This window comes from Hypanus sabinus, chromosome 13, assembly GCF_030144855.1.
Source record: "Hypanus sabinus isolate sHypSab1 chromosome 13, sHypSab1.hap1, whole genome shotgun sequence".
In the NCBI taxonomy this organism is placed as follows: Eukaryota; Metazoa; Chordata; class Chondrichthyes; order Myliobatiformes; family Dasyatidae; genus Hypanus; species Hypanus sabinus.
Genome location: NC_082718.1, coordinates 104,349,147 through 104,365,006, shown reverse-complemented (window position 1 = coordinate 104,365,006; position 15,860 = coordinate 104,349,147). Strand labels below are relative to the sequence as shown.

General features: G+C 40.5%; 1 protein-coding gene across 3 annotated transcripts in view; it reads left to right on the top strand.

The window, feature by feature from the left end:
* kremen1 (kringle containing transmembrane protein 1) overlaps window positions 1-15,860 on the top strand; it is a 246,620-nt gene that overhangs the window by 152,205 nt on the left and 78,555 nt on the right. For 2 of the 3 annotated variants that reach the window (XM_059988317.1, XM_059988315.1), the window contains exons 7-8: window positions 2,249-2,413; window positions 2,496-2,580. In XM_059988317.1, coding sequence (XP_059844300.1) covers window positions 2,249-2,413; window positions 2,496-2,580 — 250 coding nt within the window. Of the gene's footprint in view, window positions 1-2,248; window positions 2,414-2,495; window positions 2,581-4,108; window positions 4,238-15,860 lie in introns of those variants that run through there. The other variant, XM_059988316.1, reaches the window with a different exon arrangement.

Below are 15,860 nucleotides of genomic sequence, written 5' to 3'. Positions count from 1 at the left end.
GCTTTTATTTTGTTTTACTGTAAAGAAATAATTCGTAACTTGCTATGACTAAGTGCCTTTAAATGATTTACCTGCATAAACAATCTCTGCCAGGGTTTCTATTGATTGGGCCAGTCGTATTGTCTTTGTGAAAGACAATTCTCCCCATCTGTGATCCAATTGCATCCAAGGTCATTATAATTGGATTAAAATCTTCTAGCATGGAGAGGGAAAACTTTTAAGAGAATTATCACTAAGCACCAAATAGGATGTTTTCCTGCCACCTTCCTCCTTTCTGTCACAGTATCTCCCTGTGTAGTATACAATGGACTGTGCTGGAAGCTAGAATTACATCGTGGATAGTTGGAGCCTCACAATAGCTCTGGGTGTTCCCTGCATGTGGAGCAGGACTAAAAAGGCACAGCTCTTCGAACTGCATGAGCACACAGTAGGGGCAGTTATTGGGGGCATTTGTTCTCTCACCTCTGCTGCGCTTTCATTGCTCTCTACCTCATTCTTGAGCACAGTCCTCCAAGCTCCACCATCCCCTCATCCTGGAGCTTAACCAAGCCAGCACCCTTTATTTGTGAATGTGCTGCTGTAACCTTAGTGATTGTACAGTATGAGTAAACTGGGTTTCTCTCCTTTTTATTTTTTTTAAATTTAGAGATACACATGGTAACAGGCCCTTCAGCCCAATAAGCCTGAACTGCCCAATTACATCCATGTGACCAATTAACACGCAGGTCATTGGAATGTGGGAGGAAACTGATACAGTCACAGGGAGAATATACGAACTCCTCACAGGCGCTGGTGGGAATTGAACCTGGATCCTGGGCGTAGTGATAGCATTACGCTAACTGCTATGCCATTGCGCCACCCCATTCTTCTGCTGTTTTCTGTTTGGTCTCTTTGTGATGTCACCAGGATGTTTTACACTGAATATCTGCTTGAACCAAAACACAGAAGCCATGACTATAATTGCCTGTTACCGAGGTATGACAGCAGGGGGGATGTGGAGACATGTCCTGATCACACGGGGCTCTCAATAAACGTGGTCTGAAGGCATACACCCATGTTATATGTACACATACATGGAGAACCCAGTCTGGACATTAAAGTGTAATACACACGTCATTTCATACTTCACTGGGATCTGACCTGGACACTGCAGTGAAGAAGGCTGAGGGATGACCAAATAGAAATATATAAGATTATCAGAGGTATGGATTAGGTAGATAGTCAGAAACTTTCCAAAGGGTATCAAAAACAGAGATTTAAAGATGAACTTTCCTGAAACATACAGAGAATTGTTTCTGTGTGTCAAATCAAATCTGTGAGGATTGTGCTGGGCAGCCCACAAGTGACACTATGTTCCTGAGGCCAACGTAGCATGCACATAACTCCTTAACCCTAACCCATATGCCTTTGGAATGTGGGAAGAAACCAGAGCACCCTGAGGAAACCCGTACACTCATGGGGAGAATGAATAAACTCCTTACAGGCAGTGGCAGGAATTGAACTCCTTTCGGTGATCACTGGTGCTATAATGCGAAATACTACTGTGCCACCCCAGCAGGCATAGCAAAACACCAAACGTAAAGCGCACATAGCAACAAGAAAGCATGGGCTCAAGGTGAGAGATAGGAGATTTAAACAGGATTTGAGTTTTCTTTTACACAGTGTTTGATCTGGAACACTCTGCCAGAGGATGTGGTGAAATCTATTACAATTAGTACATTTAAAAGCCATTTAGTCAGACTCTTGACTATAGTCAAGGAATGGAACAATACAGTTCTAATGTGGGCAAATAGGATTAGTGCAGACGGGCAAAATATTTGGCTTGGGAGTTGTGGTCTGAAGGGCCTGTTTCTGTTGCCAAATAACTGCATAACAGATGGCAACAGTGATGGTTCAAATATCTCCCTTTGTAGTGGTTAGGATTTCCCTTTTTGGTTTTAGATTATTTCTCAGTAAAGTCTTGAAACTTTGGCACCGGAGCCTCATAATAATGCTTTCAGCCCTTTTTAAATAAAGCTCTAAAATAATTGAAAAATGACTGAAGGCCAGCGTGGTTCTTTGTCTGAGGTAATTGAAAGGGTTGTTAGGGAAGTGGATTTGTTTTAAATTCAAACCTAAGACAAATTAGACCTCAAGATTGTAGAAGAGATGACTTTGAAGTGGTTTACCACATGAGATATTTTTGAAGGATGTTTATTGTTCTTAAATGTCATGCAGTTTTCCCTCTGCTGACTTGATATTTCCATAGCCATTAAGGACGAACCTCAGTCCCAGCCTCCGATAAGCAAGAATGATCTAAATACATCTGACATGTTGATGGAGAAAGTCAGTCCTGGGACCAACTCGGCACGGTCATCAAAGATTCTCTACTTCATTACAGCAAGTCCCAACCAGCCAAACCAGAACATGCCAGGTTGGTACCACTCTGCTGCTGAGCACTCCTGTCCTGTTTAACATCTCTGCTATCCATTAATCATCACTGTGCTTACTTACAGTGTGGACCATCTATGCCTTGGCAGCCCTGCTGACACTGACAGTGATAGCAATGGTCTCAAAGATTCTTCTCCATCTAACAATAAAGTAAGCCTCAATGTTTCTCCTCAAAGCTTATGATTTTCAATTAACACAATTGAAGGTGGGTGCTCAGCGCAGTGTTGGTAAAAGTTAGGTGTGTGAAGTGGCATTGAGTTCTATGGTATGGAGTTCTAATGTATGAACATTACAGGTGCAGTACACAGTCTGTGCTGAGCCAGTTTCACAGCCTGACCCCGAGGGATAGGCTGCAAGTCAGTGAAGTACAATCAATTAATTCCTGCAATCTTCATATTGCCAATGACAGTTTGATATCATTCCCAGAAACAATTCTGAGATGCGTCTACTGGTTTTGTTCCAGTTGTTTAAAAGACGTCATGTTAGTTTTTATAAGGTATATCATTTTGTATCAGTCAGTTTAACCTGTCTCTGCCATCTCACTTATTACTTGTATTAATGATTTGGAGTTGTTCTCAGCTATTTCCATGCACCTGCAGACCTCTTTTAAAGTCACCAGAGAGTTTGACATTCTCCTGAATCCAAGTTATTTCCATAAATGGTGAAAAGAGGAGCCACACTGTGCACAGTTCATCAGTGTTAACACATATATCCTGTTTAATTACACCATGCTGTCATTGGTAATAAAGTTATATTTAAAATGTTCTTGGCAGCAGTCCTCATTTTTTTTTGTGAAGTCTTGGAACAATTACCATCAGGAGATCTACGCAGTGAATGGCTAACAGCTGGAGAAACAATAAGATTGCAACAAGGAATTTTTGATACAATATAGGGACAATGCCTTTGGCTCTGAAACTCCCATCCAAGTGTATATGTAATTTTTCCTGTCTGAACTCATACCCAGGCACCCTATCTCATCCATGTTCAATGTTCTGGTATCGAATCCTATGCAAGGTTTTACCTTGGGTATCCAATCCTATCAAAGCTCACCCCTCTGGTACCCAATCCATTACAAGCTAATATCTCCAGTTTATAATCTCATGCCACATTTTACCTCTGGCACCCAATCCTGTGCAGGCTAATACTTATGCTGTTCAGCCTCCTGCCTCTGGTATCTTATCCTCTTCACAATTTTATCTGTAGTACCCTACTCCATCCAAACTCATATCTCTGGTGTCCAATCAAGTTCACACCGCTGACATTCATTTAAAAGTCTAATACCCTGCATGGAAGTTAATCTGTCTTAAGCTATCTGGCCCGCTAATGATTACAGGACCATGCCAATGTGCTTTTTAGCTGCACTCCAGATAGTTCATTCAGTCAGGGGCATTTAGAGAAGGATAAGAGTCCAGCCAAATAACAGAATGAACATCAAACACTTTGGGTGAGTTGCTTAACACACAGAATAGATGGCAGAAAGTTAACATCGGCTGTTATAATTCGCAGAACCTTGCAAAGCTCAGGAGGCAAATTATTTCTGAGTAGAAAGACAAATTAAGTTTCATAAGCATTTAAACCATGCCGTGACATCATGTCTGCAGAGTGTTTTGCCTTACCTACTGTTCTTTCTTTTGAATGCCTTTACCTTGATTCAGTGCAGAATATTGTCACATTCCAGGGCTGTGTTTGGTTTGGACTGGGGGTCTGCTGGAGAAACGTGTCAATCTGTGGAGTGAGTGATGGGTTGGGCAAATGGCAAACCCCAGGAGAGCGGAGAGCAGAAAACCTGGGGTCGGCCAAAGTGCAGGCCAGAGACTGGAAATGGAAACATGTTGGACTATCTGGTCCAGTTCATTGGAGACCTCATGGTACAGATTACAGTTTCTCCACTGTTACAACTCAGGTGGCTGTAGGAATGGACAACAAATGCTGGCTTTTATAACAAATACTGTAACAACCATTATAAATATAGATGTTAAGCAAATGGGTGTCCTACTTCGTATGCTTATCTACAACACTATTAATCCAAAAGGAGCTGAAGGTTGGATCACATTCTTTTAAGTATGAATCATTAACAAGAATAGAATTTTATTGAACAATCTGTTATTTATTTGTGCAATTCGAAGTAGCTCAGGTTGTCTAAATACAATATTTGGGTTCCATGATGAAGGCAAGTTCATCAATCGCTTAAGGTGGGACGTAAGCACCCATCTTTGGAAAGAGGTAACTGGAGAGAATACTGCAGAATGCCAGTCAGCTGTGACAATCAAGTGAGTGTAAAACAACCCTTCAAACCATTCAGTTATAGCAGAGCAAGGGATCAAGGAACCAAGAATAAGGTAAGTTCCAATGTTAGAAACTTGTTTAGACAAGACACAGTTGTAGTGGGCCACTGTTATGGCCTGAAGCTTATTTTAAAATGGAGAAGAAAATATAAAAGATCTAGCTAGAGTACTATCTCCAAAAAGAAAATCAGAATTCAAATGATTTGATCTGTAGCAAGCTCCATACAGGTATTTTTTTTTTTGGTTAATTTTACAGATCAGATGATATTCTTTATATTCTTGTGGAGACATGGGACAGAAAGAACTGTGTTTCTGCTCAGAGTTAGAACGTGGTGTTGTCATTGTGGTCTCCATCTCTCCCTTGAGTGTTTCTGTTGGGCAGTTATCAACGCTGCTGACATTGTGGTTGTGAGTGTGTCATCAGGTGAAAAAATAGAACTGGTGGAGCTGTAAGTGACCTGGCGGGCCGGGGAGGACATGTGGAACTGGCCTAGCTCTTCCACAGACAGTTCCTCACTGGGTTCGGGTGCGGACGGTAAAGTTACTGTGGGACTGGAAGACATATGGTGTCAGGTGCATGAATCGACTGTGGGTCTGAACAAAGCAGGCTGCTACATCCTGCAGTGCAGGGTGGGGGGTAGTTTGGTCAGTGGTGCCCTCTTTCTTCCACTTAGGCTAGATTTCCAGAAGCCCCCAACATGTGCCCATGAAGTTTTTGAGTGCCATCCCAAATTCTCCTCCTCCGTCATCAATTCTCCTCAACTTCCCCCTTCCCTGAGAAAGCACAAACTGGCCAGATTCCCAGAAGTTAGTTGGATGTTTGCGCTGTCTTGGGGAAGTTTTGGAAACTTGTCTTATTGGTCCACGAGTGCTTGTAGCAGAGTATCTCTTTCAGGAATCTCATGTCAGGTACAGGGATAATAGAACAATGCAGCACAGTACGGACCATTCGGCCCACAATGTTGTGCTGACTTTTTAATCCACTCCAAAATCAATCTAACACTTCAATCCCATATAGCTCTCCAGTTTCCTTTCATCCATGTACCTGTCAAAGAATTTCTAAATGTTCCAATGTATCTGCGTCTACCACCAACCCAATCAGTGTGTTCCACTCACCCACCACTCTCTGTGTAAGAAAACTATCTCTGACATCCCCCCCCCCCGTACTTTCTTCCATTTACCTTAAAGTTATGTCCTCTTGTATTAGCTGCTCAAAACTGTGAAGCAGGGCAAGACATACTGGTGATGAGAGAAAACTGAGCCAATATTACAGATGGATGACAGAGGTGGCTGGTGGGATCTTGCTTCAAGAGTGGAGGTGAAGTGGGTTGAACAATTCCCTTTTTGTCCTGTACGTTAGCTCCATTCCAGCACAGAGCTTGTTGCCAATGAGGTACAATGTTGCAGCAGAAAAGTGAAAGGGTGACAGTTCAGCCCAGATTGACCCCAGTCTGCAGTGAGACAGGGTCTGCGGTGGACATGCTGATTGCAATCGCATCGGATAGTGGATCTGGGATGGAAATCAACTTAAAAAGCATTGAAACAGAAACAGATCTCAAATCAGCCCAAAACAATTAGATTGTGCACAATACTTATCTGTCTTTACCTTGTAAGTAAGCTGGAATTTACCTACCTCAAAGTTTAAAAGCTTGTTTTGGTATAACCTTCCCTGGGGGCAAAATACTCCCAGTTTCTACTGGCTTTGAGAAAGTTCTTCAGACTTCACTCCCACATGACCTAAATCTAATTTTGAAGAAGGGGGTCTTAGTTCTTGATTTTCCCCATTTGGGGAAATACTTTCTCCCGTTCAACCATACCAAATCCACTTTGCATTTAAATATCTTCTGCAGATCTATAGAGTTTTCTATAGAGAAGACAAGACAAATTTATCCAATCTGTTCTTCAAAGCCTGTCAGTCATAAGGTGCAGTGCCTACAACTGAATCCTGGGCTCCAGATGGGTCTTACCAAGGCTCCACACAGCTAAAACATAGCTTTGTCCCACTTATTTTCTAGCAATGTATACATTAAGTTGTTTTCTTGTCTGATCTCTGGATCTGGGTGGCATCATAGTCCTTGGCTTTGAACAGAATCCCAATAAAATAAGAGATTACATTTGAAAGCATCTTTCTTCTCCAGGCTGCACTTCAAAAGTGCCAGATATAAACTCCAAGCCACATATCAACTATAAAAGTGATCCAGACAATAATAAGCTTCAGACCAACTAATCTGAAACATTAGCTGTAATTAAATAAAAGACTTTTGGAGAAAGCCTTCAAAGAGCAAGTGATGGTGAGGACATCAGGGAACAAGCTCTGAGAAATCTCCTTTTTTTAAATAATTTTTTTAATTGAATTTTCAAATGGTTACAGAAGGAAAAAAAATTATCAACCCTTCCCCCTCCCCCCTAACATATCCCTGTAGAAAGAGAAAAAAAAAGAGAAAAAAAAGAAAGAAAGAAAGACTGCCTGGATATCGGAAGATCCCCACATGCTCCATGGAGTTCATAATAGCTTTAGTATATATATTTATTTCTTTCCCCAAATAACCAATAATTTTATCTTCAGAGCACCTATATATTTAATCCTATCTTTTGTAAATAAGGGCGCCAAATTTTCAGAAATATTTCGTATTTATCTCTTAAATTATATTTTTCAAAAGGAATGCAGCTAAAAGCTATATCTATTTTCATTTTCTTAATGTATGTTAAAATTCTTTTTCTTTTCACCGGTCCATTTAGCCCATTAACATTAAAACTTTAAAACTTCAGTAAATTAGTCATTATTTTTAACAGGGTTACTCCAGTCTATAGTAATACCTAACTTTTCAACTTTAGTAGTACCTTGGGGAATTTTTTTAAAGTTCTCCGTGTTACTATGTGACTCCCCCCGCCCCCCCCCCCCCCGCCGATTGTCCAGGCAAAGAAAGAAAGATTAAAGAAAAATAGATTATAAAGAGAAAAAAAAATAACAATATACCCCCCTACTAATGTTGTGAATAAAAAAACCACAACATTACCCCCCTCCGTTGTATGGGTCATGGCAATCACCATGATTACACATGTGAATCCCATAGAAATCGATCCGAAGTTCCCCCAGCTCCCCCGTAACATGAAAAAGTATATATGAGAGAAGAAAAAATAATATCACTACTCTTGATTAATATTTCTCAATTTTTTACCCCTGTATCATATAATTAAGAATATTTTTAAATATGCTTCTGTCCTTAAACATCCATCAACTCCATTCACTGTCACTGTCTTCATCTTTAATCTGTTTCACTTTTAAGTCTTTGGCTATGGTTAGCGAATATTTGGGAGTTCTTGTGCAAATTCTTCCACATCCCGATAATTAGTAAAAGATCTTTTTCCATCATCCAAAAAAATTATCAGGGTTGCCGGGTGGCGCAATATAAATTTATAACCCTTTTCCCATAAAACTTTTCTCGCTGGGTTAAATTCCTTCTTTCTTTTCAAAAGGTCGTAACTTATATCAGGATAGAAAAGAACTGTTTTCCCTTCTATCATCAATGGCCCATTTCTCTTTCTGGCACGTTGGGCGGCCGCCTTCAGGATTTTTTCTTTATCTTGATAGCTTAAGCATTTTATCAAGATTGATCGTGGGTTTTGATCAACTTGAGGTCTTGATCTTAAGACTCTGTGAGCCCTTTCAATTTCAATTAACTGGGTTCCTTCTTCCATTTCCAAAATTTCCGGAATCCATTTTTGAAAAAAATATATTGGATCCTCTCCCTCTATACCTTCTTTAAGTCCACTAATCTTAATATTATTTCATCTGTTAAAATTTTCAAGTACATCCACTTTTTCCAACAACCATTTTCTTTCTGATGTCCAGGCAGAAATATTATCTTCCGCTTTATTCACTCTATCAATGGTGTCTCCCATTACTTCTTCCAAGTTTTTAATTTTCTTGTCCATTTTGTCCTGTCTTTTCATCATTTTATCAAACATAATCTTCATATTTTAATATCTTTTTTATTACTTTGAATGCTTTTAATTCATGTATTATTTGCACCAAAATATTTTTATGTCTCCAATATCACCTCCAACCTCTTCCTGTTGCTCTTCTTTGTTTGTCTCTTCATCTTCATCTGAATTATCCAGAGAATCTGATTCCACCTCATATTCACTTTCAGTTCCGATCATAACTGGGATTTGTAGTTTGGGTTGCTCGTGTTTGCGCATGCCCCTTCCTTCACGCATGCGCAATTCCTGTTGCTCTTTTTTTTTGAAACGGTTGATGTTGCCGCAGTTTCCAGTTCTGTATCACCGAAGGTAAAATGCACTTGAGCGCAAGGCTCTTTCATGGCTGCCGGCCTTGATTCTTTTCCAACTTGTGTTGTCTTCAAAGTAGTAGTTTTCTTCTGCTTCTGTTCAGGAGACATATCCTAAGACAATCCTGAGTAGTTTATAAGTAATTTTTAAAAAGCATTTACTAACTTTTCTTCACTTAAACATTATTTTACTGTTTTTTTTACGGGAGAGCTGGATTTCCACATCTCGATCCTACGTCCCCCAAGCTCTGAGAAATCTCTGAGAAATAGCTTGAACCATTGGGTTTGAAAAACATACTATAATAATAACATATACTGTATAGTATCAAATCTTTATTAATAATATTGAACAAGGTTATTTAATATTATTGCTAAATCATGACCTGGTGCTCCTAATGGTTCATGGTATGATTTTGGCATAATTGCTTATATGTAACATGGGTAATATAGGTTCAAACAGAGATAAACTCATCTCATTATCTTGCCAGCTTAATGTTCCCTTCATTTATTTTTAGCTTAAACAAAACTATGTTTTTGTTTGCCATTTCATCGTCGCATGTAGGATTCTCATCTTTGTGATCAAATCCCTCATTCCTCTTGGTCTCTGTAAACTCTTTGGACTCTATAATCCTGAAGGAACTTTTCATTCCCCTAGTCCTCACTTCTTTCTTCATCAATAGGGCAGTGTCTCCAGCTGCCTTGCCCCCAAGCGACTGGACATCCATCTTAAACCTCTGTCTTTCTCTTCTAAGCTGTTTTGAAATTCTCCCTCTTTGGCATTGTGTCAATTTTATTTTGTTCTGATCATTCTCCTTGTTGGGTATAGTATAATTGGAAGCAGTCCAGAAGAGATTCACTGGGTTTATTCCCAGAACGAGAGGGCATCATTACACATGCCAGCAGCTGAAATCTTTGGAACTTTGAAGAACGATGCGTGATCTCATTCAAACACATAAGATCCTAAGAAGGCTTGACAGGGGAGACTTTGAAATGTTTCCAATAGTGGGTTAGTCTCAAATAAGGGAACACAGTTACAAGATAAGGTGCAGGCAAATTTAAACAAGATACATAGAAATTTCTTCTCCTAGGATTTCTAGAATTCGCTACTCAAAGGCTTGAAGAGCAGATCTCGGGAGGTATATTAATAGAAGGTTGGAAAATTGTTGGTAGATTAGGAAACTGAGGGTTATGTCCATCTAGCAAAGAAGAGCTAAGATCTGGGGTGAATTAGCCTTAATATTGAATGGTGGAGCAGGCTTGAGAGAGCAGATGACCTCTTCCTGATCCTATTGTCTTGTGTTCTTGTAGTGCAGCAGATGCACTTCAAGGCAGATTGAAGTACTGACTGGTACACAAGTACTGTAGTTTGGATGAATTTTCACAGAGTGCAGAAATCAGTGACAAGACCTTTATTGTCCATCTCTAATTACACAGACATTTCAGAGATGATCAAATGGGATTTGGGTTCACCTACAGGCTAGGCCAAAGAAGGACGGCAGATTTTACTTCCTCTGGAGCATGAATGAATCAAGTGGGTTTACGACCAATAAACAGGTGACTTCATGGTACCATCATTAAATTACCATTCTAGATTTATTGAATTAACTGAATTTAAATCCCTCCAACCCAATAGTATGAACATCGATTTCTATAAATACTGGTAATTTTTCTCCCCTCCCTCCTTCTCTCTCTCTTTTCCCACACCTTCCCTTCATCTCCCTCTTTATCCCCTCCTCCTCCCCTTTTTTCCATGGTCCACTGTCCTGTCGTATTAGATTTTGTCTTCTTCAGCTCTTTACCTCTTCCACTTAGGACTTCCCAGCTTCTTATTTCAATCCCCTCTCTACCACGCAACCACCTCCCCCTTCACATCCCAGGCTATACTGCTTCCCCTTCCCTCACCTTCCTATTTTGGATTCTTCCCCCTGTCCTTTCCAATCCTGATGAAGGGTCTCAGCCTAAAATGTCAACTGCTTATTCTGCATCATTGATGCTGCCAGTCTTGCTGAGTTCCACCAGCATTTTGTGTGTGTGTTGTTCAAGGTTTCCAGCACCTGCAGAATCTCTTCTTTATAAATCCCTCATCTGCTTGGTGGGAATTGAACTTAATACTGAACTGGTAGCTTACTGCTGCTTTAACTGCCAAATTAAAATAAATGTATGAAAGAAAAACTCAGCCAAAGACTGCTAATTCTGATAGTAACAATGTTAGCTTTTGAATTTCACCTCAGCTCAGTTGATAGCACTTTCTACCTTCAGTCAGGAAGGTGAGAATGAAGTCAAAGGAATGGAATTTCATAGGTAGACTGCAATTCATAGCGTAAGTTAACAATGATGCTTTCAAAAAAACCATTATACAGCGACAAACTGGATTGCAACCTAATAAGCCTGCAGTCAGGACCATGGCAAATTGGTTTACTGGCCTCTTCAGTTTATTTCTGTTGAGTTGCAGTGAGCAGAGAAAGGTACTGCTTGCCAAATGCTAGATTGATCAATTAATTTGGTTGCCAGAGGGGTTGCAACCCTAGCAAAGCTGGCAGCAGACTGGATTGAATGAAGGTAGTGGGGCACATCAGCTTCTACAACAGAGTAGGGAAGGCAGCTTAAGAGCTACCAATAGCTGCCAATTACAATACCCTTGGCCTGCTAAGCTCGTTCTTCACCTCAAGCACCACAGGCATGATTCAAGAAAATGAAACAGGCTCTCCTTTCCTCCCCAATCCCTTCACTCCATGTGCTGGCTTTCAGATGGGAGTCTTGGAGGCCATAATTAGAATGGCACATTGGCTATCAACATCTCTTACTTGATCTTTAAGGCATGCATCATTGTCAGAGCTTTTGGCCATTAGAGGTAAACAGTTCCTGAGCAATAGCAGTGGCAGATACACCAATACATCAAAAGGCAGAATCATTTTGTACTCCTGGTTCTCAGCGGTGAAACAATTCTGGAACGGCTTGTCATACAGAACCTTAGGTTGCTGCCTAACATTCATAAAACAGGAAAGGATGTGCTTTAGATCTGGACCCTCTCCCCCCATATGCCAACTTAGGGGGATCTCAGTGTGGTTTAATGAGCACAGGCTGGTGAAAATGCTGTTGCCTATGTAACACTAGTGTCTGCAGCCCTTATGCACTGATTGTAAAATCATATTGTGTATTCTGGTGACTTGATGTGATAGAATACAACTCCAAATGCTTTTCTTCTCAATTGATGTTTTCTTTCTGAGAAGGGACTTTCAGAACCACATACATTCATTTTTAATTAATTGTATATCTGGGTAGTTTGGGAAGCAGAATAGTTATCTTCCCTGTCGACATTCCCAATTTGTAGGTGGATTTCTGTTTTACTGCAGAACATCTTCAGACAAAATTCTTGTGGATATTCCAGGCCTACACAATAAGTTGAGCGTCAGTTGATTCTGAACCTATTTGCTTGAGTTCTTGGATAAAAACTGGAAACAATCAGCAGGTTAGGCAGCATCTGCGGAAAGAGAAACAGATTTGATATTTCAGTCAACGAAACCTTGTCAGAACTGGGGAAAAAGAGAAAATGTGGGATTTAGGTTGCAGAAAGGGAGGGAGGTGAATAGATAGAACAAAGTGGGTAACTCTGATAGATTGAAAACAAGGTTGCCATGGTAATGTTTATGGAAGCACTAATTCAGGAGCAACTTCTTCCCCTCTTTTATCAGATTTCTGAATGGACAATGAACTAACCCATGAACACTACCTCACCATTGCACTACACTACACTAATTATTTAATTTTTCACATAACATTTCTTATTGTAATTTAGAGTTTTTTGTGTATTACATTCTACTGCTGATGCAAAACAACAAATTTCACCAAACACGTCAGTGAAATTAAGCCTGATTCTGATTGATAGATGTACCAAGGGAAATTAAAGAGAGAGAGAGAGAGAGTATATTAAAAAGAGGAACATGTAAAAATTGTGAAAAGCAGAGATGTAGGAAGTGTCCAACAAATCAGACTCAGTTGAGCTAGAGAGTAAAACAGAGTTATTATTACAGGACGATAATCTGCAGCAGATACAAGTAAAGAAGGCAGGTTACCTAAAATGATTGACTCTAGAAGGTTCTAACAAGCCCGAAAGAAAGATGAGTACTCTTCAGCTTATGGTGGGCCTTGTTATAACAGATCAGGAGGTCAGATGGGAAATGGGATGGAGAATTGAACTGACAGCTAAGTGGATGCTGAGGATTCTGTCTGTCTTGTCATGGTGAAGACGTATGCCCACTTCCTTTCCCCCCACAGTGCAGGAATACTTTTAATCTATTAATATGGACTAAATTAAAATGCCCAGCCAGGGAATGGGCAAAGCAGTTACTCGCTAATTATTATTTGGTACTTCAAGTCATGACATTTAAGCACTACATCCAATGAAATCACAGGGTACAAAGACCATTGGGCTCATCGAACAAAAGAGCAAACAATCCATTCTATCCCACTCCCTTACTTTCCCCCAGAGTCCCGTGATTTTTGCTCTTGCAGTGAATTGCATGACCACATTGTACAAGAGCAACCTAATGACAGCTATTTGATTATAGCAATACGCTGTCTCAATAAGGAACAAATCGAGCCAGATCCTTTTTCAAATCTGACTCCTGTTTTGAAAACCTTTGCTTAACTTGAAAGCAGCACTGTAGGGCAACAACGTAGGGCTTGTTATTTAGACGTGCTCAAGGTGATCACCTGAAGCAATGTTAACATGCAGATCAGGACTTGATTCCTGAATCTCTTTGAGGCCTGATGTAGACAATGCCATCAGGTCTTGTTAAGTCTGTAAGCGTCTCTCTTACACTGTTAAAAAAAGAATTCAGAGCCTCATCTGTCTGTTTATTATTTAACAACACATATTCCCCGAGCACGGCAGCTGAGTTTAATTTTGCCAAGGCAGCTGGCCGGGGGCATGCAGTGACTGCCTTCACAGAAGGGTTGTCAGCAGAGGTTCATCGATGATGAGGCCGTGTCAACTTTCACCATCTTGGCTATGTTTGGATGGGAGAGGGGCTGTAAGTGTTGAATTTCCAGCCAATTAAATCTCCCTGCTGCAGATAAAAAAATTGAGCTGTTTTACTTTCAAAGTGGACAGTGGGACCCAGGAGGCATTGAAGAAGTGGTGCTAAGAGAGAAACAAAAAGGACAGACAATGTGGAAGAGGGTAAACGGACAGCCAGGTCTTGGTATCTTCTGGGACTTTGCTTTATAGAGAATAGCCTGAGCATTGGCAGTCAGGGCAGAATAAAGCCAAGCAGCTCACATGAAATGTTTCCTGGGGATATTTATAGCTGTGTATACCTTTGCAAGCATTGTGTTCTTTGGAATATGTTCTTGGTTCACTTTACTGTGCCAAAGATACTGTATGTTGCTATATGGTGTCATCTGTGCATGTATAAAATGCCACATACAAATAGAAGTCACCTTGAGTAAGACCTGAAATAATGGAAGAAAATAAATCAGGGCAAGAGAGGGCAGTGAGGACAGTGCTTTAGTGGGCTTCTTACTGGACTAGACCCAAATCAAAGTTCTAAGAGCCACAAGAAGAAACTCAGCTCAGAGGAGGATTCCAAATTACTTATTACTCGGAGAGCTAAAAGAGAGTGACCGTCCTTACCTGTTCTGACTGATGTGTCCTGTTCAAATACCCTTAAAGACAAACTGCCTCTCGGTTGTATCAGGTCCCTGACAGAAGCTATTGTCTAATTAAAACTGACAGATCACCTGACACAGCCCCAGGCACAATAGAGTCTACCTCACTGATATTTGGAGATGTGTCAAAATTCGGAGAGCTCTCCCGTGGATGAGCAAAGTGGTGGCATAACATAATAGTGGTCTTCCTGTCCAGGCAGTTGGAGGTGAGAGCCAACATGAAGGAGAAACCTTCTGACCCACATCCTAATCTATTTCATGCATTTGCCCATGAAAGCAATGGCAAAAGCCAGCATCCATTGTGGTGTATTTGTGGTTCACTGCTGCTGTAGCCCATTCTCTTCGAGGTTGTTTTTCTGTAAACTCTAAAAAATTGTGCAAGAAAATCCCGGGAGATCAGCAGTTTCTGAGATACTCGAACCACCCAATCTGGCACCAACAATTCTTCCATGGTCAAAGTCACTTAGATCACATTTCTGCCCCCTTGTGATATTTGGTCTGAACAAGAACTGAACCTCTTGACCATATCCGCATGCTTTAATGCATTGCATAGCTGCCAATGGGCCTTGATCTCTGGACTTCAGATCAACCCTTGGGCCTTGGCATTGATCCCAGGACCCACTAATCACTGAACACAAGGCCTCGAACTCCAGACTCTCACACTTTGCTTCCTGTCTACCAATCTTTCTATATCCAGGGCAGTATAATATCATCAATATCATAAGCTTTTGTTTTGCACTCTAATCTCCTATCTGGAAACATCTTCTGCTGGCCCAAATACACCACATCCACTGGTTCTCCCAAATCTGCACTTGTTTTTGAAAATTCCACTAAATTTAGCAAACATGATTTCCTTTCTATAAATCAGTGCCAAACTTGACTGGTCTATTGCTGTTCTATTGCATTTTTAATAATGGATTCTGGGATTTTACCACTGATGGTTTATAATTATCTGTTTGCTCTTTCCTTCCTTTTGTTGTAAATTATGGGCTTAGATTGGCTTTTCTCTGATCTTTGGGAACTAATTCAGAGTTGAAAAACATGTTAGAAAATGATCACTATTGCATCCATTATGTCAAGGGCCAATTCTTTTTATAACTACTCTGGGATGGAGACTATTGGGCCCTGGGGATTTTGCAGCCTTCACTCCTATCAATTTCCCTCAGTATTTCTCTACCAGCAC